This window comes from Ambystoma mexicanum, chromosome 7p, assembly GCF_040938575.1.
Source record: "Ambystoma mexicanum isolate Mex_15411 chromosome 7p, UKY_AmexF1_1, whole genome shotgun sequence".
NCBI classification, from domain to species: Eukaryota; Metazoa; Chordata; class Amphibia; order Caudata; family Ambystomatidae; genus Ambystoma; species Ambystoma mexicanum.
The window spans coordinates 651904967-651929064 of record NC_090939.1 but is presented as its reverse complement, the minus strand read 5'-3'; the positions used below and the strand labels follow the sequence as shown (position 1 = coordinate 651929064).

At 48.3% G+C, this 24098-nt stretch overlaps 1 protein-coding gene across 1 annotated transcript in view; it reads left to right on the top strand.

Moving 5' to 3' along the window:
• The first annotated feature begins 1297 nt into the window (after positions 1 to 1297).
• The window catches only part of AFF3 (ALF transcription elongation factor 3), a 2498221-nt gene continuing 2475420 nt past the window's right edge, over positions 1298 to 24098 (top strand). Inside the window, exon 1 of the mRNA XM_069636694.1 lies at positions 1298 to 1822. Within this exon, the coding sequence (XP_069492795.1) occupies positions 1770 to 1822 (53 nt within the window). The 5' untranslated portion in view covers positions 1298 to 1769. The remainder of the gene's footprint in view (positions 1823 to 24098) is intronic.

The window sequence follows — 24098 nt, the reverse complement described above, 5'->3', positions numbered from 1 at the left end:
ACTTGATCATAGGCGCTACAGAAATCAACAAAAGCGATATAGAGAGTTGCCTCTTTACTGCTCAAGGTGGTGTTGAATAACTGATCGAGCACCCTAATATTATGCGTTGTGCTAAAACCAAATCTGAATCCTGCTCAACAGTAGCCCAAACCTCCAGTTCCCTGAGTACAAGGGTCATAAAAATCTTGCTTGTGACGACCAACATAGACAGTAAACGATAATTGGACGTGCTACTCCGGTCCCCCTTTTTATGCACCGGTATAAGTACAGACTGTTGCCATGTCAAAGGCACAGAGCAAGGCCTACAGACTCCGGAAAGAGGGTGAGCAGCACCTGGGCCCAGTGGTTCAGGTCCTTTTGTAGCACCAAAGAGCGGTGCGGCAAGTTCCGCCAAACAGACTCCCGCATGTGGGGAGACCATAAGTGGACAAGAGCCTCAACCAGGCCGCGGCTCTACCGGAAGAGAGTGCTCCTGCTACAAGGAAAAAGGCTAGCCAGGAAGAACTCCTGACTGGGGGAGCCTGGCCACGGTGCAGCCATTGCCACCGCCATACCAACAGAAGTTCAAGGTAACACCCAGAGGGAAGAGCTCAGCACTGCGCATCCTTGGTCGCGTGACACGCTGACTCATGCATATGGTACCTCAACTGGAAGGGACTGCCACTGTGGCAGTACCAAGGAAGAAGTCCGGCCTGAAAGGGGATTCTGGGCATGACTCTGTCTGCTGTTGTTCAGCGGTTCCTAACCTGGTGAGCAACACCAGGGAGTGTCCTCCCCTTGCCCCTGTCCGCATGGGTGTGGGACCCAAGACACTCCAATCAGCCGCAATTGAGTAATCTTAAAAGTTAATCATTTGATTGTCTTTTCCCTTGGCATGGGGTGTTGTGACGTCAGCACGGTGGCTCGTGCCTATGTCACATGTTGGGGCCACGTGTGAAGAGACGTGGCCAGTTCTAATAAAAGAGCCGAGCGTCTCTCGCTCGGCACAGTGACACCTAAAACCGTGTCTGTGTGTTTATTGCCACGCTGTGTCCAGCGCAGGCCATGGCCCACTGTGCCACCCCACCAGCAGGTGCATCTCTACCATGGCAGGGACCAGAGAACCCGATCCCCCATAACACCCCTTGTCCCTCCCCTTATATCGTTGTTCTCGTCTCTGTATCTACCGGCTTCGTCGGGGAGAGCTGCCCATCTGTGGCTTTGCTGGACACAGGAAGCAGCAGATTGCGCCACGAGGCAGGCCCCAGGGGAGGAGAGTGGGGTTGGGGGGCTATAGTACCCGCTTGCCAGCCACTGGGGTGTTACACCTGACTCGGAGGCGGGAAGTGGGAGCTGCTATCGGGACATTGGTGTGTACCTAAAGTAACCGCTGGAGCACTAGGACCTGGAGCGTGCACTGCCAGGCAGTGTAAGTGAATGTGTGCGTCTGGACCAAACTCCAGAGGAGTGGGTCCTCTTGCCTGGAGCAGGGCTGCGTGAGCCTCTCACTTCTCCGCGGAGGACCTCGCGGCGGGGAGGGGAGGACAGGCGCGCCTCCTGCGCCCGAGGAGCAGGGAGCAGGTCTCCCCTGTCTGCGCCTGGCTGTCCTTGTGTGTGCGCAGAGAGAGGGCAGCGAGGAGGCAGCAGCGGCGGCCGCACGCGGTGCGCCTCTCACACCCGCGGCAGTAGCGCAGGTCCCGGCCGCCGGGCACAGGAGGCAACGGGCAGCGGCACCATGCGCCCCCCGGGGGGAGGCCACTAACAGCGCTCGCCCGCCCGCCCGCCGGATTATGGACAGCGTGGACTTGGCTCTCCTTCGGGAATGGGGTCTGGACTCGCTGTGGTGAGTAACAGCATCTCCCTCCCCGTGCGCCTGCTACGCCCCTGCCCGGAGTCCTGCTGTCACTCGGGAATGCGCGCAAGGACGGGCAGCGCTGAGGGGGCACTTCGGGTGGCGGGTGTAGCCTGGAGCCGGGAGACGCACATTTTGAAACAATGCTTACAACACCTCCTTATAAATAGATATTTAGGAGGGTCCTTCCTAATGTTTAGCGGGAATTCTAGACCTGCCTTTCTCCTGTGCACCGCTTTGCACCCCCTTTGCACCCTCTGCCCCAGGTCCTGTCACTCATCAGCAGCCAGTGCTCCTGGGATGGGTATTTCGGGCGGGCTGCCATACGCCCCTTGCACCCGGCCCTTTCTTGGGGTCCCCGACAGCTGCGTGCGTGGGGTTTACTGCGCGGGTAGCTGCTCAGGCGCAGGGCGGCAGCACCCCGCGTATCTCTTTCTCTGCCCGCACTCGGCGCGGTGGGTGAAGGCGATAAGCCAGTGGGCTGCTGTGCGGCCCCGCGTCCCGCGGGGGGCGCCAGTCCGCCGACGGCTTCCAGGAAGTCGTGTGTGGTCCTGCCGGCTGCCAACCCACCTTGACAATCCCAGTCATTAAAGCTCCATTGATATCACTAACAGGCGTGAGCGCTGCCGAAGTCTCCATGTTACGCTCCCCATCTAGATGGCTGTGAGCCAATCCTTCTGGCGGCGTCTGGTAACTGGGGGTCACACAGACGCCGGACGCTCTGCCCTTTCTTACACCTGTCTGCTTTTCACTTTGAAATGCCTCGTTAGATTCTTGCTTCTGTTTCTTTTAATGTGATGTGTTCCTCCTGCTGTTATAGTGCCTTGAGGCAGACATGATGATGTAAGTGCTACTCAAGGCAGGTGCAACACACGCTGTATGTCTCCCTTTGCTTAGAATGGACTTTCGGGTGTACAGTGTATTACAACAAATGCCAGCGTACTCGAAAATATCGTGTTGATAACGTATGTGCTTATAGCGCTTCCTATGTGTTGTTGTGGTTTCGTGGCACTGTTAACAGCGGGGGTTACTATACCCCATGTCAACGCTACTCATTGTTTTGAAGCACAGAAGGATTATGACACGGTGACCCACACCTGCACGGAATCTAACGTGTTCTGCTGCTGATGAGTTGTTGTGACACCACAATACAACCCCACAAGGACAGTGAATGGCATTTTTGTAAATAATTATCTACTATTAGTCTCCTTTGATGACATCTGAGATCCGATGACATCATCAGGATATTGTACACCTGACGATGTAATCGGGATAACATTTAACCCCTCATTATATCATTTGGAGGTGTCGATGGCGTCACAGACAACTCCAATTTAAATCCAGCGTCTCTGCACATTCCCGGCGCAAGGGGGTGGCTGTGATGTCATCAAGGCGCACACTGACAATGCCATGCAGCCTGGCAGAGCAGAAGGCAATGTTGCCGCCAAGGGCACGGGCAGAGGCCGCCAGGAGATGGACACGCAGGGCAGCCATCGGTGCAGTTGCTACTTATAATGTAGCTGGATGGGTATCTCGGTGGGTTCATACACTTGCTGCAAGGATGTGAAACCAAGAAACAAACAGTGATCATAAAAACAAGGCCAGTTCTTTCCATACGGCCTTATACATATATAGTGCCATGTTATTACATGTAATGCAGCCAGTAAGGGAGATCCGCGGTTTGGGTCAGTGTGCTCGCAGCAGCGACGTGAAACCTCATCCGAAAAGCTATAATCCTAGTGTACATGTCTCATTCTTAGTCGCGCGGCGTTAAACCTGCTTTGCCTTTCAGCAGAGTTAACACGAATGTTTCTTATTGAAGTGGTGTATAGAATAGGGGCATCGCAGTCCATACAGTAGAAGGCCTGTGATGTCGATCGCCCCAGAGGCGGAAGGGGACTTGAGGGGCGCGGAGTGGGGGAGGAGGGGACCGGCACCCCAAACCAGAATGTTGGCACGGAAAGATTTTGCGGGCTATTGATGTCTGTTGCGCCACACATTTCCCTGTAGAAAACACCTCAACATGTCCTCATAGCATAATTACAAACATAATCGAAGCTGATGTACCGTAACACAATAGTGCTACACAAAACATGACAGGTCCAGCAAAAAGCAACGCTACTTACTATAACGTGACTAAATATAACAGCATACTGTAATACCATAACACAACCACAACATAAGGTAAACACACAGCATACCCCAGTGTAACACAGCACAACACACACTACACGACAGCCTGCAATATTTGCACACAAATTGGCACATTATTGTCTTGGTACAGCCTAGGTATGTCATCACTACTCATTTGTTACACTAAAATGACGTCCCTGCTGAATGGTGACGTCACATTTGAGCTATGACGTCCTACTGCCTGCTGCGAGAGGTTGCACACAGGCGAATTCCTGCTGCCGCTTGATGACGTAATGAAAGCCACGCGTCTTTCAGACCCCTCTCTTGTGCAGTAGCTTTCCCGTCCATTGACGAGTCACCGTTTCTGGCAGTGTGTTTGTTTTCTTCACGGCTGGGGGTTAGTACAGGACAGCAAGAATCCACGTGCTGGTTATCACTCACTTTAAAGCACAAGGCGGCCTCCAAATGCATTGTATTGAAAAAGCTTCCGCAGTTTTGTCGTAATTCATCACAAGATACATAATCGTGTTTTTTTTCCAGCCGAACACGTCCCCATAGATTCTAGGTATCAGCAACTGGAAAAGCTCTGCCACCAGTTTACGCAAAAGACCAAGTATTAACGGGGAGGATGGTGTCATCACGTGTTATAAGCAACATGGTACCCCCACTGTGGGTTCCAAGACTATTGTAAGTGACCTATGACCTCATAAAGGAACCCCGCCTTTAGCCTCCTACCTCTATCTGGTCAGTGTAATGTATGGTGAACAATGTCAATATCCCCGTAACGTACGGCGTCGGGACGCTTATCCCCTATATCAGGACATATATATTAACGTAGCGTGGTGCAAGAGCATAGTGTTGCATAGTGTTGAAACACTTGTGTGTAAGCGCATAATGAATAAACAATCAATTAATCAAGCATGACGCAACAGCAGGATAGAGGAGGATACTATAAAATAATACAACAACATAGCACAGCACCACATACCATAGTCTAACTACTCCACTCGGCAAAACAATACATAGCGCGCACTATTTATCATGGCAAGGCATGACACAGTACGGCATGCAACATCAAAGGAAAAGTATTACGCCCTCTCTGTGTCACCAAGGGCTTGTTTTAGAGTTGGGATGTATGTGTTTCGCATAACCCCCCATTCCCCCTCTTCGAGTTTCCAGTCAGACCAGGCGAAGGATGGGGGCCTGAAGCTTCTCTTGCAATGGTACACACTCACCAGTAAAGGCGGCTCAATCCGCGGCTCGCAGTGATGGGGGCCTCCCAGCCAGGCTCCCTCTACCACATCTCTTGGCTTTTATGGGATTGTTCTTTTCCACGCACCCCTGTTCGACTTCCACTCGCCCCCTCACTTACGGTGACCAGATGTCCCAGTTTTCCCGGGATAGCCCGGGGGAATCACCCTCCTTCCTGGTATCCAAGGAGTTTTTTCATTTTAGAAACCCTGTCCCAGGTTTGCATGGTTGGGTGGCTACAGTCCTGGTTTTTGCCGGGACCTGATTTCGAAATCCCGAAATAGGGTCCCATCGCGACACTTCCTGTGTAAATGGGGGCGTAAAATGCTTTTCATGCCCCCATTTCCTCCCACTTCCCCTCCCCGGCGCTCTCCTCCAATGAGAGGAGTGTGCCTGTGAGCACACGCCGTCCCGCCCCACAACAGGCCAGCGACATAGAAGTAGGACTGCAGTTATATTAGTATTTACTTTAGTCCTACTTCTATGTCTATGGGCTGTCCTGGTTTAAAAACAAAATCTGGTCACCCAACCCTCACTGCATCTATGCCTAACCATTCTTCCACTCTTGTGTTTACCCTTTTTTAAACCTCTCTTCCCAATTTTGATCTTGAAACCGAATTGTTTTTGGTCTTCGTAGAGGTTTGTGCCTTTTAGTTTTTATGTATTTATTTATTCATTCACCCTATGCTTTTATTTTTGTAGGCCTAATGGCATTTTTGTTATACCAGCTGGTGATGTTGTCGCAGGACAGGTTTACAACATGTTATGTTTTGTCTTGTTTCCCCCTCAATGTCATGTTGCTTTGAACAAGGTTGACAAGTGCTTTGAAGCAGCCAGAAAGTGATACGTAGCACTCCACAAAACACCCAAGTAAATAAATAATGCATGCAGGTGGCATTCAATTCATAAACGGGCCATAAAACCCAAAGTAGACCTGCAAACGTAAACTGCCAGGAGAGCCCAATCTCAGCACAAGAGGCATCCTGTCTCCTACACCACTGTAACCATCGCCATAACGCTACTGGCAGGCATCAAGAACTCCCAGACTGCCCAGTCCAGAGAATTGCTCCCAGTGAGAGCCTCATTAAAAACACACCCTCATTTAAAAAAGGCTACCGTTCCTCCCAGATGTCCCGTCTGAGAACCTGGCCCCGGGGAGTAACTAAAGGGGCACTTGTTCTCCTCTGCCCTTGTGGATCGCTTCAAACCAGCGAGGCTAACAATGCCATCGTGGCATTGAGGATGGCCCCCAGGCCTGAGCATCGCTGAGCCAAAGACATACATTTCTGGAACAGTTTGCTCAAAAGGTTGCTGGACTGCCACTGTATACAGAAGGACGCCCATTCCCCGATGCTTTCTCAGTTTCTCTCTGCCTACATTACTACTACTCTGGAGTTTGCTTTGTGGGAGAGATGAAACATACTCCCAAGCAAAGCAATCCAACACGCCTTTAGAGTCTGCTTGAGCACATCTTAAGTCCATCGCCCAGCCACACACTGCTTTTAGTAATATCTATTCATCTGTGGAAGCTGCCCTCTGTAAATACTACCTTCCCTCTTAGACACAGTAGAATGTACCCTCCTGATCTCAGCAATCCTTGGCTAAGATCTACTTTGGCTGGATCAACAACCGCACGAGCCATCGCCAACACTATGCCTGTCCCTTGCAAGTGCCGCACCTCAGTGTAAATCCATAGTTTGTTTTATCTGAAGCCCCTTAAAAGCTAGCAGTGATCTTGGCATGCATTCTGGCATCGGTATGAACATGAGCACGAGCCACTTCTCAGGTGTCCCTGCCCGGCTTCTGCACAGCGACCCACATAGTGTGCAGAGCAGCTTACAGCCCCTCCCATCAGAATGTAGCGCACAAAACTGCTCATGATGGGCCATTAGTCACTGAATGGTTTCGTGCCTGTATTCTGATGGGAGGGGAGGGGGTGCAGTGGGGTGTGGGCAGTTGGTGTGCACAAAAGCCTCTCTGCAGTACTGCTTGTGACGTCACAGATTACCTTTCATAGGTGCCCCCCCCCCACTTTTGTCTATGGCCCCCCCTACTTTTGTCTTTGGCCCCCTCTGTGCCCCTCCTAAATTTGATTCCTGGCGACGCCACTGCTCCTACTATGGAGGAGGGATTCACATTACCATGATCTGACAGCCTACTCGCCATTACTTGCACCATTGTCCTGCATCACCTAGCAGGGATCCTTGAATTGGCTGTCAAGCCAAGTGGCCAACCCGGCATGTCTCCTGGAAGAGCTGGATTTTCACTCCCTCCCTCAATATTTACCCTTTGTGTCCCACCGCATTCACCTGTACTTGGCCCACTCTTGCTCCTGGCACTTCTGTCAGCCAGCTTGGACCTTGAAAAGTGTATCTGGCAAAGCAGACGCCACACGGCAAGTGCACGCTTCGGCATTGTCTTGAGCCAGACTCCCACTAGTACCACTCACGAGGATCGAACCTGCGGTGCTCCATGTCGTCTTGCTTCCAAGGCGAGCACGTTGCCCCTGAGCTATCCTCCTGATCATCAATGTGTTTGTTTCATTAGCAAGGGTTACACATGCACCCCTACTACCACCATGACTCCCCTAGCCCCTTAACCCGCGTGCATTTCCAATTGTTTGTTTGCGTTCTGCGCTGCACCTATTCTCTCACCTATGTGCCCTGCCAGGAGGATGGTTTCCTGGGCCCAAGGATGGCCTTGGGGCTCGGCCTAAGGTGACGTGGATGCGGGAAGGACGCAGCTATGGAGAGAGGGGCCAGAGAGAGGAATATAGAGTAGTTATGTTGTATAGATAAGTTGCGCAAACAGATTCATAAATCATAGTATCCAGTACTCTCGGAGTAAAATTCCAATCTCATAACACATTCAAAAATTATAGATGAAGAGTGTCCAGTATGTGAAGAGTGATTTTAATTTAATCTGTTTGCGCAACTTAACTATACAACATAACTACTCTATATATCATTATTTGAGGCACCAAGGGGAGCCACAAGTATAGTTTCTGCTGCTTCCGGGCAAGATTTAAGAAAGTTGAGCGCACCCTTGTTCTAGCTACTTGCAGAGAGAGGAATATCCCCGCCCGGCTCCCATATGATTTTTGTGTAGACTTATTTGAATTCCTCCCGAGTTGGTCAGTGGCATAGCCAGGAGGGGCAGGGAAGGCAGTCGCCCCCCCCCTGCTGATCTCTTGTGCCCAGTGCACCCGTAGCCTCCGGCTGGTGCCCTATTAGCCGCCCCCTGGCACCAAAACCTGCCTCCGCTACTGGAGTTGACGACACCGCACAGAACCCTTTCAGACGCAGATGGAGCGCCTGCATTTTCTTACTCCCGCAAGGTAGCTGTTGTAAGAGGTATATGGCGCCTTCCCTTTATAGTGTGTGCCATAACATGATTGATGCTTAAAATACACTGCCTAGAATCCAGGACTGGCTGTGGTGTGTTTCTGGTGCACACTCTGCAGGGCTAAACACAGCACCTGTGAGGGTTGGGGTGGGGGGCAGGGGCACGCCCTCCATTAAGGGTAATTTCCACATCGGTCATTGGCAGCTACTAAAGGTGAAAGTTCAGGGTGAGAGAGCATAGGGATTTCTGTATTGCAGTGTTGGCATGAGAGGGGTGACTTTTAAATGCAGTGCCCAGTTCCAGTTCTCTCCCTTTTCTTCTGGCCGCCATTGTTGCCCCCTCACACCTGCACCGTGCTGCCACATTAGTGATTTCACGTTTTTCGTTGTATTTTGAATTCGTTTTTCTCATGGGTTCGTCACGTGTTCCTGGGTTCTTCGTGGTCTCAGTCAGGTTTTTTTAGGCTGGTGGTCGGGTTTGGTGGGCTTAGCCGCCCCCTGGCCCCCTGCGCCCCCCCCCTCTCTAGCAGCAGGTAACCATTTGCCAAATTTCCGGGAAAATGCGTGAAAGGTCACCTCACATCAGCCACGTGCATATGTCTCCCGAGGTTGGGGGTCTGGGAATGATGTGGCGGGGGATCTCTGTGCCCAAGGATGGGCCTAGTCTCCGGGCTATGGGAAAGAGACGGGGGTCGGCCTATCGGTGGGTGGCCACTGGCCAGAGGGACGGGATCCCTAGCCGGCCCGTGCGGGAGCGTGGAACCTGCCGTGAATTCTCCGGAATTGGTCAGGCACTGCGCAGGGCCCTTTCAGACTGGGGTAGAACCCCGAAAGTTATAAATAATGCCAGCCAGCTGCTGTAACAATGCTGCTGTGTCATCTCGTTATAGTGTGTGCACTGTTGTGAAGGATGCCTAGTCCATGGAATTTAGTACTGGGCGTGGTGTGCTTTTGTTGCATGTTCTGCTGGATTGGCGCCGATGGGAGCTATGAAAGATGTCCTCTGGTCATTTCTTATGGCGTGGTCTCCCGGGCCCCCTGTGTCAAAGGGTATTTTCTTCTTCACGCATGCAGCTGGCATGGTGTGTGGAGGTGTCACCCATTGAGAGTGCTTTTATATCACCCCTATTGGCCGCACACAGCCTTGCACACGAGAACCCAAGGCGCTGCTCCATAACCTTTGCCGTGGCCTTCGCCCGGTACGCTTTGGCTGTTAGGCTAAGTAGTGTGGGCACCCGGGCACTCCTTCATACATACCCCTTTCTTGTAATAACTATAAGTACTAATTTGTTGTGGAACATAATATTTTGGCCGTAGGCATTTATTTTCATTCACAACCGTAAACAAAAACCATATGATAAAAAACAGGTGTGCTTTGTGCACACCGTGCCCAAGGTGAGTGATGGCTTGCTTCCGCTGGCAAGTCTTTCAGTCCAATTTGGCATCCTCTCCTCTTGGATACGTGCCGCCGCCTACGACTTTTGCCAGGTACCGAAACTGCCACCGGTCCTTCTCCTTCCCTGAAAGCTGTACCGTGGTGGGTGTGCTTTCTTCTTCTTGTGCCTGTCCTTGCCTCAAGGCTCTCCTTATATCCCCCCTCCTCTGTTGCTACTCCAGTGGGGGCTGGCCTTCCCCTGGCCCCCCTGCCGTTTCTCCTCACACCTTCCTGTTTGTTGTGGCAATGTTTCCATGACGATACCTTGTGGAGGCGCGCCTTGCGGCTGCCCTCCTTCTGTGTGAGCCATCCCTGTGGCCCCACCCTGCGCCTAACCCCCCCATGCCCTCTATCGGGCCTTGCTTCGTGGCGGTCCGTGGCCTGTGGTCCTATCACTACCTACCGTGGTGCATGAAACACATTTGGTGATTTTGCTCTGTTCAGGTGTCCCCAAAGGTGAGCACGGGGAAAGATCCAGAAGCCCAAGAAAACGAGGCAAAGCTCTCCATGTTCCGGAGAAATTGTGACACTTGAAAGTTTAAGGGGGAGAAGCTTTACATGAGGACCGCGACAGCCCTGTGTTAAATGTAAAATATATTTGTACCGCGCACCGTCACCAACAGAATTTGTCCCCAGGCGCTCTGGTGGATCTGTAAACGATAAGGTGGGATGGGTTAGTAAGGTGAAGAGGGAGTAGGAGAGTGAGAGGAGTGGTGTTCTGTTGGCAGCTTCAACTCGGTATACACCGGGTGCTGAGCTTTGGTGCTGGTATCGGATCGGTGTCAGTCCGTGTTGTTGCAGTGTTGTGAAGTGCGTGCGGCTTGTTGTGCGAGAGATGGTTGTGTGAGTTTTTTGAGTGAGATAAGTATGCAAAGTTTGAGCTTGTATTGGTTAGTGGGTTACCTGACCTTTAGCATGCTAACATTCACAGTTTTGTCTAAGTGTGGCACTTGCTGACCTACACAATCCTATCTAGATGCGGCGCAGGCTAATGTTCACAATTCTAAGTGTGCCACATGCTAACGTTCAAGTTTCATCTAGGCGCGGGCATGCTATCCTTCAATCAAAAACTATCTAGATGCGACACAGGCTAATGTTCACAATTCTAAGTGTGGCACATGCTAACGTTCAAGTTTCATCTATGCGCTGGCATGCTATCCTTCAATCAAAAACTATCTAGATGCGACACAGGCTAATGTTCACAATTCTAAGTGTGGCACATGCTAACATTCAAGTTTCATCTAGGCGCGGGCATGCTATCCTTCAATCAAAAACTATCTAGATGCGACACAGGCTAATGTTCACAATTCTAAGTGTGGCATAAGCTAGTCTTCAGGTTTTGCCTAGGTGCGGGCATGCTAACATTCAAAGTCCCATCCAGATGCAACGCAGGCCAACATTCACAACTCTATCCAAGTGTGGACATGCTAATATTCACAATTATATCCTAGTGTGGACATGCTAACATTCAAATTCCTATCCTGTTGGGAAAACCCTGCCATAACAGCTCTTTAAATGCTGCTGGATTAAAGTGGGCAGCCACTGCGAAGGGCTCCCCGCGCATGCGCGACCTCTGCACCCTGCATCCCCGGGAGCAAGCCTCTTGCCAATCATTCATGCGGCAGGTGCCACCGCATTGATACAAGATGGAAATCACATTTGTGTTGCACCCATCTTTCTATATTTTGAAAGCTGTGTGAAAACTGTGGACAGCGTAGTACATTATTAATATTAACATTATTCTCATTTGTATTATTTCTGTTGTGATCCTGGTGTTACTAGTACTAATACTCGTCCTTCATATATACTCTCTGCATATCAATGCAGACACAAATATTATTTGTATTAAGTTATTATTAATGTTATTATGCAGAAATGACTACTTCCACTAATTACTTTGTTATTGTTGTTATACTCATCCCACAAAAAATAATAATAATAATAATAATGATAATAATAATAATAATAATAATAATAATAATAATAATAATAATAATAATAATGATAATAATGAAACTTGTATAATAAAAATGGAGAGTGCAATTAAGAAGTTGGCCACAGAGTCTATTCCGTGCTAGCAGTGCCCAGAAAGTTACACCGAACTTTTAATACTAAGATATGCAACTGCCCTGCTCTACGTTCTACTTGCGCAACATTGCAGGCAGTCATACTTCGGGAACTCACCTGAGGTGCTGAGTGCGAGATGCCCAACAGCGTATCATGGGCCACCTTGGTCAATGTCCAGGCCAGCAGTAGACAGCTTAGATGCACTTGAACTAGGATAGGCCTGATGTTAAACTCCAGGTACAGCTCTGTACATAACAATGGATAGTACCTTTGCACTATACATCTGGAGTATGGCCGCGATAGAATACCGCCCCCTTGGCGAGCAAGCAAACCAACAACACCAGCTATCGATGCAGTTTTTACTTGTACTTGATTCCCCGCAGCCTATTGTCCAGGCTAATTCCCCAATATTTGTATCATGACACAACTTCAACTGCCACCCCACCCAGCAGCCAATTCTTTACCTTAGTCCTTTCCTTTTTAGGGGTGGCCTACAGATAATTATTTTTGACTTTGCAATGTTCACAGTCAATGAGTTTAGCGTAGTGTACACTTTTACATTTAAGCTTTCATTAATTCCAAGCCTGGGTTTCCACTTCTGCTGTTAATATCTTCTGCTTCGGGTTTTACCACCCCCACTGTGTTATCACCGCCTCCTCCTCTTCTTTATTACCTTCCTTCTTTGAGATTATCACCTCCTCCTCTTCTGTGCTGTCTTCCCTCCTGGATTTTATTCCCTCATCTGCCTCTATACCACCCACCCTCCTTGCTGTCACCCCACCTTATCGTCTATAACAATTTTTCTCCTTTATACCACATGTCCCGTCTGTCCTAACTTCTTTTGCTTCCCCCTCATCTCCAGTGCTTCCTTAACACTCCTCATTTTCCCTCCAATATTGGCCACCCGTCTGCCACCACCTTCTCCAGGAACAATGGCAGACTGGGGTCTCTCATTTTTATAGTCCTATCCCTGGGCTGGCCTTTTAATGAGTGGCTGTACCTGTGGCTGGTACTTGGGGTAGCGATTGGCTGCTGCCTCACTTTGGCCTCACTTTGTGTCATGCAAAGACTTAATCTGGCCCGTCTGCCATCTTGGATTTTACTCTCCCCTTCCTGCTAACCTCCTGTGCTGTATGCACAGAACCCTGAATTATGACCTGGCAACTTTGTAACATAAGCTGGAAAACCTGTGGCCATAGAAGCCCAAACTCACAACATTGTAGCACGCTTGGGTTTTCTGAACTGACAGAGTAAATCGCAAGATTTTGAAGATGGCTTCTTAGATGCCTGGCTCAAAAAACATTGACTTGGTAACATTATGCAATGTTTATGAAATTGACTTTGGGCGAAACTAAGCATTTATTTTTCCTTTGTAGGATTTAGAGTCTGCTTAGAGGAAGCGTCAAACACTCTCAGGTCGTCGGGGGGTCCTTAATACAGGGTTTTGTGACTGCCTCCTCCCATATGCTTTTGGCCAAGAGAGAGTGACAAGAGGACCTCCCTCTAGGTCCCCGTAGTCCACCATCCACTGGCTTGGCAAGACACCAGCTCTCTGATTCATACCCTCGGTGGTCTCCAGAGCCAAGCAAAGGACCTTGTCGCAGCACCTATTCATGAAAATGAAGTGATGCAATTTTACAATCAGATTCCTCTTCAGATCATTCAATAAAAGTTGTAAAGCCCCTTTCTGTGGCACTGATCTACTAGTAGCACTGAAATATATATAAAACCTAGATCAGTGTGAGTGGAAGCAGGGGACAGGCTCTTATGTGTCAGTTGTTTTCTATTTATTTTTGTATTTATACTGATTGTTTTTTGTTGAGTATATTTTTTGGGAGGGGAAGTGGCTGGCTCATCCCTTGACTCTGGGACTGAGTGATGAACATTCTTATCTTGACCTTTGAACCTGATACCTGGCACTCCTGTATGCCACCTCGCACCACAAACTGACTCGCATCTTTATTCAAGAATTGTCATAAGCAACACACTACATTTTAAAGATTGCATGCCTTGATAAAGTGCTATGGAGCGTGCGAAAGACAGGTCTGCCACTTTTCTTTTTTCTTTTCAATCTACTTTGCACCCATTAAACTGGATAAATCTATCTTCGACATTCTCATTTTATGATTGTATCTGCATCAGTGTGTATGTGTGTCCTGCACTGTGTCTTTTTTCCAAAATAAATGCTGCTAACTATATAATATGTAAATAAAAAATAAAAATAAACGAAACCTAGGTGCTCGAGATATGTCACTTCATTCCTTGTTTTCCCAATTAGTCAATCGTATGTCATCAACCTGATCCTTAGCCAAGGCCTTCTGTTTGTAGTTGACATCATAGTCTGCTGACTGTGCTGGGCCATTCAAGGGAGTATGAGCAGACCGGATTTTAATGAATAGCCTGTGTTTTCAACTTCTGAGTCACGTATTAGGAGACCACAATTTTGTCCATTTCTGCCTCTTATTTAAGACTATTTGATTTTATTAAGCAGGGTCCCATTACACTTTCTGGCCTTTGGTGACTTCCTCACTCCACCTCACAGAGGCTTTTGCCTTTGTGATTGTTCAACACTTGGCACTTGCAAATGTTCTTGTCTCTCCTAATTTTAGCAGAAATATGTCTTATGCACATGGTCCATTCATTCGACTCCCTTTGTACCTTGCACCCTTATCTCGAAATAGCCTCCTTGATCCCAGGCCAAGAGACTCCCTTATTCTGCACATGAAAATAGCTTCTTCATCAGTTCTTCAGTTTGCAATCCTAGGCTCGTCTTCTGAGGTAAGAGGGTTCATTCTTAACACAGGCCATTGTCCATTTTCTTCCAATGGCCGTCCTTAACATTGTATATATACCTCCTTTTAGCAAGCTTCTAAGTACTTTTTCTACCTTGCATTACAGCATATTTACAGTTATTGTTCAGCACGTTATTTTATCTTCTTATATTCACGATAACTTCGTCTTTAGGTACATGTTTCTCTTAGTGCTTCAGTTACATTGTCAGTTTTAAGTACTTTCATATCGTTTCGGCATAAGTTCATATATCCTCTTTATGACATCATTCTGTCATCATCAGACTTTACTTAGAGTTCATCCATATTACTCATAAGCACATTCTGGCATCTTGGTAGTGGGCATCATTCCTGATAGCGTCTTCTCCTGCCTCTACCTGAGAGTATATTCTGAATGGCTGTCTGAGTGCATATCGTCTTTCATACACTTAACGTGTTATAGGTATGTTGCATGGATTGATGCATGGGTTCCCAATTTTAGCTATTTGTCTGCTACTCCAATACGGTGGTGGTAAGGGCGCGGGGGCCAAAGGAGTGGCACCCACCTGCTCCTCTGCATTAAGAAAATGGAAAAAGATGGGGATTGAAAGACACAGAGGAATAGAACTAAAGCCAGTGGGCCTCATTACGAGGTTGTAGGTAGCCTTGCTGGTTTTACCAGCAAGGCTACCTCCAAATTTGCATCCCGGTTCAGCACCCGCAAATGGGCAATTACCGGGCTATTCCGGCCCAGCCAGACCTGGTAATTTCCCTTTCGCGGTTGTCGGTTCCAGTACTTCCCCCATAGGGCTCAATGGGAATGGGGAGGGTGGTAGCACCGGTACCGTTAATAACGGTACCGGTGCTTCCATCATGTCTGCTCGCGGGTGCCCGTACGGCCTCCAGGTCAGACCTGGTGGGTGCAAGGGCACCTGTCAGCACAACTCCTAGTATGGTGGTACGGTAGCAACGGTGCCGGCAGCGATACCGGCACCATTGTTGCCTTACCGCCATACTTGTAATGAGGCCCATTGTAGTTGAGGAAAGGGGAGTAGGAGACGAAATGCAGGATGTAAAGGGGAGGAGAAGAAAAAGACATGGACAGGGGTTGACAGTGACACTTAAGGAAGGGTACCCGTGGTGATAGAACAGAAAGGGGGGTTCCACAAAATGCAGCGGGAAGAAGCAATTACCACCCTGCAGGCATGCGATGACCTGCCCACCGGGCTAATGGTGAGAGTGTGATCCTGGTGGTAGACAAAGAGGCATTTCCCTTGGCCAAGACTGCCTTCCCGGGGCCGCCAAAGTAAAAGGAGGCTAAGGCTGGTCACAAGATCCATTGTAGACCAATTGGCTAGGAGCAGGATGCAGTGAGCTCTGTCATAGGTGGATCTTGTACGTGGTACGGCCATGTTGGAGTGGCTTTTGGAAAACACAGTGCAGCAACCCTGTGGCCAGTCCACAAAGGGCACTGACAGCGGTCCCATGCTACAAGCGTCACTCAGTGTAGGAGGACAACCTCACCTCTTCAGGCAGCAGCAAAGGGTTAAAGCATCCCCCACAGTAATATTTAAGGCCACGTTAGCTCCCCAGTGGTTGGTCTGGTCACAAGGCTCCCCAGAGACCAATTAGGAGCAGGATAGGGTGGGCTCTGTCATAGGCAGATCTTGTGCATAGCACAGCCATGATGGAGTGGCTTTGGGAAAACACAGTGCAGCAAGCCCGGGGGAGGTTCACAAAGGACACTGGCTGTGGTCCCATGCTACAAGCATCCCTCAGTGTAGGAGGATGACCCCACCTCTTCAGGCAGCAGCAAAGGGTTAAAGCAGCCACCACAGAAATATTTAAGGCCACATTAGCTCCCCTGTGGTTGGCCTGGCCACAAGGCTCCAAGGAGACCAATTAGGACCAGGATATGTTGAGCATTGTCATAGGCGGCTCTTGTGTATGCTACAACCATGATGTAGTTGCTTTGGGAAAAGACAGTGCAGCAAGCCTGGTGGAGGTCCACAAAGGGTGCTGACAGTGGCCCCATGCTACACGCATCCTGCAGTGTAGGAGGATGACCCTGCATGTTCAGGTGGCAGCAAAGAGGTAAAGCAGGAGCCTGAGTAATATTTAATCCCACATTAGCTCCCCAGTGGGTGGTCTGGTCACAAGGCTTCTCAGAGACCAATTAAGACCAGGCTAGGGTGGCCCATGTCATAAGGTGGATCTTGTGCATGCTGCAGCCATGATGGAGTGCCTTTGGGAAAACACAGTGCAGCAAGCCTGGCGGAGGTGCACAAAGGGCATTGGCAGCAGTTCCCATGCTGCACGTGCCCCTCAATGTCGGAGGACAACCCCGCCGCTGCAGGCAGCAGCGAAGGGTTAAAGCCGGCTACAGAAATATTTAAGGCCACAGTAGCTCCTTAGTGATTGTTTTGGTCACAAAGCTCCTCTGAGAACAATTAAATCCAGGATGGGCTAGGCTCCCTTCTTGCTGGATCTCGTGGATGCGGTGGCCAGGATGGATTGGGTATGGGAAAACATAGTGCAGCAACTCCAGCAGAAACCCACAAATGATGCAGGCAGCAGTTACGGACTATGAGGGTCCCCCAGTGTAAAAGGGAGACCCACATCTTCAAGTGGCATACACATTACTTCTAATTCAAATAAGGACATTAAACTTGTATTTATTGTATTTGCGTTTTGCATCACACTGCTTGTTTATCGATTTCAGAGCCGGAAGTGCAATGGGAGAGAATATAGAGTGAGATAGGTCTTTGGTGGTTTCACGCAAGAATGTGGATGTCGGTACACACGCCTATGCTTGTGACAAATCAACTTCCGGGGCACAAGTGGTCCAGGGATGAATATCATTTTCTAAACCATCAATCAGACCCACACCTCTAGGACACCAGAAAGGATCTGACCAGATTGGAAACACAGGAAAATTATAAACCTCCTTGTCCAATTTTCGTTACATGGACGGAACAGCAGTCTTATCTCTGAAAGTGTCACGGCTCGCTCCCTTCGCTCCCGTTCCCGCCACTTGGGGGCATGTTTTGGGGTTTATTTCCTACTGGACATTTCCTCCGAACCTTATGCTACAGTGTCCTGATGAATTGGGAGCGCTAAAACCTTATTTCCAAAATTACTTCCCTTCTGGATCCATTCCAGGTTTTTGGCAGCCAGCATGCTACTGCTACTTTAATCAAATGACTATGCTTCCCAGAATGCCTGGCTTACTGCTTCACCTCCTCCCTTGCAGGACAAGGCTGGGTGGAGGATAGGCAACACCTGTGGCTGCAGGTGCAGCAGGCGGCACGCCTGAGGGGTGTGCTCGTTAAGCAGCTTTAAAAGCCTCAGTTTGCTTCAGTCCAGCGCTGGTCATTGTTGCTGTGTTCCTGTTGTGACTGGTCCCTTGTTCCTTGTTCCTAGCTTTTGTGCCTAGTACCTAGTTCCTGTTCCATTCCTAGCGTTTGTGCCGAGTTCCTAGTTCCTGTTCCTTGTTCCTAGCTTTTGTGCCTAGTGCCCAGTTCCTGTTTCTTGTTCCTCTGCCCTAGATTTCGGATTCTTGTGCTTAATTGATTTCTGCTCACTGGATTTCCCTTTCTGTCTTCCTCTGTCTGCAGGCAGCCTGTCTCTGTGCTTTACCCTTCGATGCTGCCCAATTCGCCTGTGTTTTCTGTTTCTTTGTTGCTGTCCTTTGCTACTGAAAAACCTGATGCTTTAGTCTTTCCCTTTATAGATTCAGCTTCCTGCCTCAAGGTTTCCTTTTGTGATATCATTTTCCCTGCTCCTGATCCTTACTTTCTATTGGGATCCATTCCATGTTTTCCATCTCACTTCTGCATTCATTTCCCATGGATTATTAGGTGTGGGTGTTTTTGTAACTAGTCCCAGTGTAAATGCCCTTTTGTTTCCTCACTAATTTATATCACTATTTGTACTCGCCCCTTGACTAGGGTCTTATGTATTTAGTTTCCTCCACCCATTGCTGTTATAGCCTTCAGGGTTCCTGTTTGATCAACTGGGTTCGTGAGTTTACTGACATTCAAGTGGTCTTTCCGGTCCTCGTGAGTACAGTTTCTAAGTTCCTTATTCTGTATCATCCAGAGTGTCAGCTCACAGATCCTGTCCTTGCTTGCCCTCTACGTGGGTTTAGCGCTGTCAGTATCTGTAATAGCATAGTGGGTAAGGAGTTTGCCGACTTTCCTTTCAGTCATAAGGAGGTTCTAAGTGCTTACCCCACATTCCTTTTCATATATAGGTATTATTGTTTCTCCTGGGTTTTAGTATACACAAGTCTTGGGTTTTGTATGCACATATTTAGATTCAAAGTTGTACACTGTGAGATTCCGTGCACATTGCCTTCTTCCTTTCTTAACAGAATGACCAGCCGTTATTCCCGTTTGAATATGGCCAGTTTAAGAAAGAAAGGCAGCAAGGTAACTAACAAGTTAGTACAGAAAGTTTCCCCTAAGTCTACCTGTGACAATCAAATCATTGATCCTGACTTAAAAGAACTCCTTGATACAAATGGGTATTTACGCGCTGAGTACTTTACCCACAGGATGGCCCATCGTACATTGCCTGATCCTAGTTCTGTCTTTAATTTTGATCCAGATTCTATGTCCGCACAAGCCTTAGCAGCGGAAAACAACACACTGTTAGATTTATTACACACGAGAACGTCTGTTGTTAAACCCCAAAACATGCCCCCAAGTGGCGGGAACGGGAGCGAAGGGAGCGAGCCGTGACAGAAAGGTTGTGGATCGTTGGTTAGTTGCAAGACAGCAAAAATACAATTGTTACCCAATGATAAAAGGGACTCCAGTCAAGGTTGTATCAAAAATATATACTTTATTTATACACAACAGACAGTTCTACCAACACTACGAAATACAATCCACCCTGTAAAGGAAGGCAGAGGACAGGTAGTTTCAAAGAAGGAAAAGGGATTCACTCTGGATACTGACAGGAAGGTAGTCGCTATGGTTAATAACCACAACAGTTCAAGGATACTTGGCTTTAGCACAAAGGGAGCAATGGGTCTTACAATGTCTCTAGGGGCCTTCAGAGAAGGACCAGGGGGACAGAGCCACAATGTTCCCTATGCTTGTAGGTGTTCTTGGTGCTTGACAGGGTTGAGTCGGTTTCAGGTGCTTTGCAGATTTTGTGACAGAGTTCAAGATGGTAGACAGCTGCAGATATCTGGTGGCAAACAGATCGGTAGCAAAGCTGGACGGATGGCTGCAGGCAGGCCTACATGGCGGCTCAAGGTCAGGACTCGTCTCAGGGCTGGTCGGCGGTTCTGAAGCACTGGTCGAGATGGTTTGGTTGGTTTTTAGCGAATGTGGCCTAACAACAGTCAGCGTTGCAGTCGATTGCAGCTTCGAGGGACTCGACTGGCTCAAAAAAGTCCTTTAAGGCGGATGTCGGTAGACTTGTCGATGCACTCATAGCTTCTTCTATGGGCTTGTGTCGTCCTTTAAGACAGATGGCCCAAAGCCGGGGAGTGTGTTGCAGGCAGCTGACTTGTCCTTGGATTCGGGTTCAGAGACTCTCTGGCATTTCCCACCTAGGAAGCTTGCTGCAGAGCCTAGCAGTGCATGCTGTGTGATGGCTGGGTACCGGTCCTGGAGCTGCTGGAGCGGCCTATGGATTTGGTATCTCCTTCCGATCCATGGGAGATGTTTAGGGCAGGGATTCTTGCTTCGCTCTTGGAGATCCTGGCCTTCCTTCACTGGCGGAAGGTGTAAGGCAGACTGTACCTTCAGCCATGGTCCAATGATGAGTTATTCGTGCTGCTCCTTGCAAAGTCTTCAGATGATCTGCCATAAAACAGGGCTCAGCCCTTTTTTAAAGCCAAATCGACCACAGTGATTGGTGTAGGCTAAGCCTACCTTAATGAACGAATCCTGGGTGCCGTACCAACAATCTCCTGTATGCATGAGGTCATAACTAGAGTTCTTTGCAACATGAAATGTAAAAGGGTGAAAACATGTGATACTAAGCCCCACCCATCTTCCTGTCTGTTGTGCATCAAAGAGTCTCTCTGGTTAGTGGATATCTCTGTGGTTCCTGATTAAAGTGGCAGATCGCCCTTGAAGCTGTGGCAAGACCAGACTCTCTGGCTCCTGCAAACCACACCCTTGTGCCTTATGAATGGGGTCCCCCTGTGGGGTGAACTACGGTAAACACACAATCCAAGACATGATAGCTCATTGTCATAGATACTGAGACTGGGAGCTGGATTCAGGTTGACACGGTTTCATATGAAAGGTTGTTGGGGTTTCCTGTCCCCTTTGTTAACCTCTGCAGCAAGGCCCCATGTGGGTCTGTTTGCATTACCCCCTAAATGGTATGCAGATTGCTGCCACCAGCCCCAGGGTCCAACAAAAGGACAGGAACAATCCATGGAGCCGTTGTTAGTTTATCCGGTTGGCGATGGCAGGGGTACTGTTTGGTCCTGCCCCTTCTGGCAATGCATTGTGTACTCCTCCTGTAATGTCCCAACTAAATATGACAGTGGGGACTGAACCCATAGGCTGTGTCCACCCAGAGTACATAGGTCTATGCATATGTCATGCAGTGAGCATAGGAAAATGTGTGCGGATTAGCACCACACATCTTCTGGAGGTTGATCTACAATCATTCAATTTAATTTAAACATTTCAGAAAAGCCCAGACGAGGGCACACCCACCGCGCAGATGGCCACATTCCTCACAATGCTGCTACATATTATAATAATAATAGTAATAATGTAATGGTATTATCAAGGTTGTATGATGGCATGAGGAATGGTAATGCATATGAATTTTTAAACAAATATCTTCTGAATTTAAAGGAAATCATTTAGCAAAACAGCGCGTGACAGAAACATGACTATTAAGGAAACAATGCCTGCTTTGAGCCAGAGGAATCCGAGGAAAGCGAGGCTTTCACTTTGGCAGGGGTCAGGGTCAGGTCAAGGCAGACCAAGGAAAGCAGCTAGGATGGGTAAATAATGTTTTCTTCCCTGCAAAAAAAGGGAAGAGCTAACTAACGCATTACTGTGCCATTTCTTTTCCAAGGAACCCTTTCCATTCTTAAATGCAAATAAGCCAATAGTTTGGGCTTTTGTATAGTGACAGACCTTTGCCTGTTAATGTGAATAGGGCTAGGGGCGTGCAGAGGAAGGCACCCTAAGGGAGAAAGAGCATAGTGGAAGGAACTGCGGAAGGACCACAAGAGGCAGCACAGAAGGGAAGGTGCAAAGGGAAGGCTATAGAGCAGAGTGGGTGAGGTAATAATACACGCAATGGACTTTGAGTGAGGTAGACAGAAAGGAAGATGCCAGGGGAAGTGCCACTCCCAGCACGCCATTCGTACAGAGCAACATATGTTGACTAAGAGAGGGTATGCAGGGGTGTGGGTGGAGAGGCAGGTCTGATTGGGTGGGGGCATTGCTGCTGGCAAGGCACTGATAGCTTATGCTGGTCAGATAGCTTGGTGGGTTAAAGCTTCTTACCTAGATCTTTGCATATACTTCACCACAGGATTCCTTCATCATATCCTAGTCAAGCAGATGTAATGAGTACCAGCATGTAGGAAATGGTCAATAGCTGTTATATGAAACACATTAAGACTCCACTGCTGCAGCAAGGTGCAAATGCCAATAAGATAGTTAATTGGGTCAATGAATTTGTGGCAGAGAGAAGTGTGTGACCTCTATCTCGCAAGTCCAGCTTCCTTTCATCCTTTGTGAGTCTATCTCCCGAATGCAATGAGTGTGTACTTCTGACTCGTGCACTTTTCAGCACTTGGAAGCTGCGCTGATACAATGAGATACAAATGTCCATAGGATCCGCAAGTAAATGCCCCAATCCAGACATCCTTGCTCAAATTGCATTTTTTATGGTGATCATCATCACCATTATCATCATCAGCGATTAAAATAATAAGGTTATCTTCCAATTGTTGGTCCGTGGTGTAAGTACTATACCGACTTGTGTGCTGCTCGAATTGGATGGACCGAACACGTTAGCCAGTTATGAAATCACTCTTGAGTAAATCCAACAAACAGTGGTGTAACTATACTGACTTGTGTGCCGCTCGAACAGGACGGACCGAACACATTAACCAGTTTTGAAATCACTCTTGAGTAAATCCAACAAACAGTGGTGTAACTATACTGACTTGTGTGCCACTCGAACCGGACGGACCGAACAAGTTAACCAGTTATGAAATCACTCTTGAGTAAATCCAACAAACAGTGGTGTAACTATACTGACTTGTGTGCCGCTCAAACAGGACGGACCGAACACATTAACCAGTTTTGAAATCACTCTTGAGTAAATCCAACAAACAGTGGTGTAACTATACTGACTTGTGTGCCACTCGAACCGGACGGACCGAACAAGTTAACCAGTTATGAAATCACTCGAGTAAATCCAACAAACAGTGGTGTAACTATACTGACTTGTGTGCCGCTCGAACCAGACGGACCGAACACGTTAACCAGTTATGAAATCACTCTTGAGTAAATCCAACAAACAGTGGTGTAACTATACTGACTTGTGTGCCGCTCGAACAGGACGGACCGAACACATTAACCAGTTTTGAAATCACTCTTGAGTAAATCCAACAAACAGTGGTGTAACTATACTGACTTGTGTGCCACTCGAACCGGACGGACCGAACAAGTTAACCAGTTATGAAATCACTCGAGTAAATCCAACAAACAGTGGTGTAACTATACTGACTTGTGTGCCGCTCGAACCAGACGGACCGAACACGTTAACCAGTTATGAAGTCACTCTTGAGTAAATCCAACAAACAGTGGTGTAACTATACTGACTTGTGTGCCGCTCGAACCGGACGGACCGAACATATTAACCAGTTATCACTCTTGAGTAAATCCAACAAACAGTGGGCCGGTCAGAAGAGGATTTATCTTACACTAAGGGCACCTCACAGTTGTGCATGTGTCTGTTTTCTTCACACCGTGACATACCTGTGTGTTATACCCTCTCATCTCACGGAGAGTCTGTGTCCGATAGGAAATGCATAGCATTAAGAGTGACAATCTTGCTAGACTAACACTGCTTTAGACCACCTCTTCAATATGGAACCCTTCCGCGTCTTTCATGTCATCACAATCATTCACTTCATCCGGGAATAAGCAAGATTGGTAAATATAGTTAAAACTTTATCCCCCTTTCTACAAAGGACTATTGAGTGCTTGAATGGCACCTTATGGTTAATGTTATGGCTTTGTAGCTCGTGGTGTGTGGCCGCC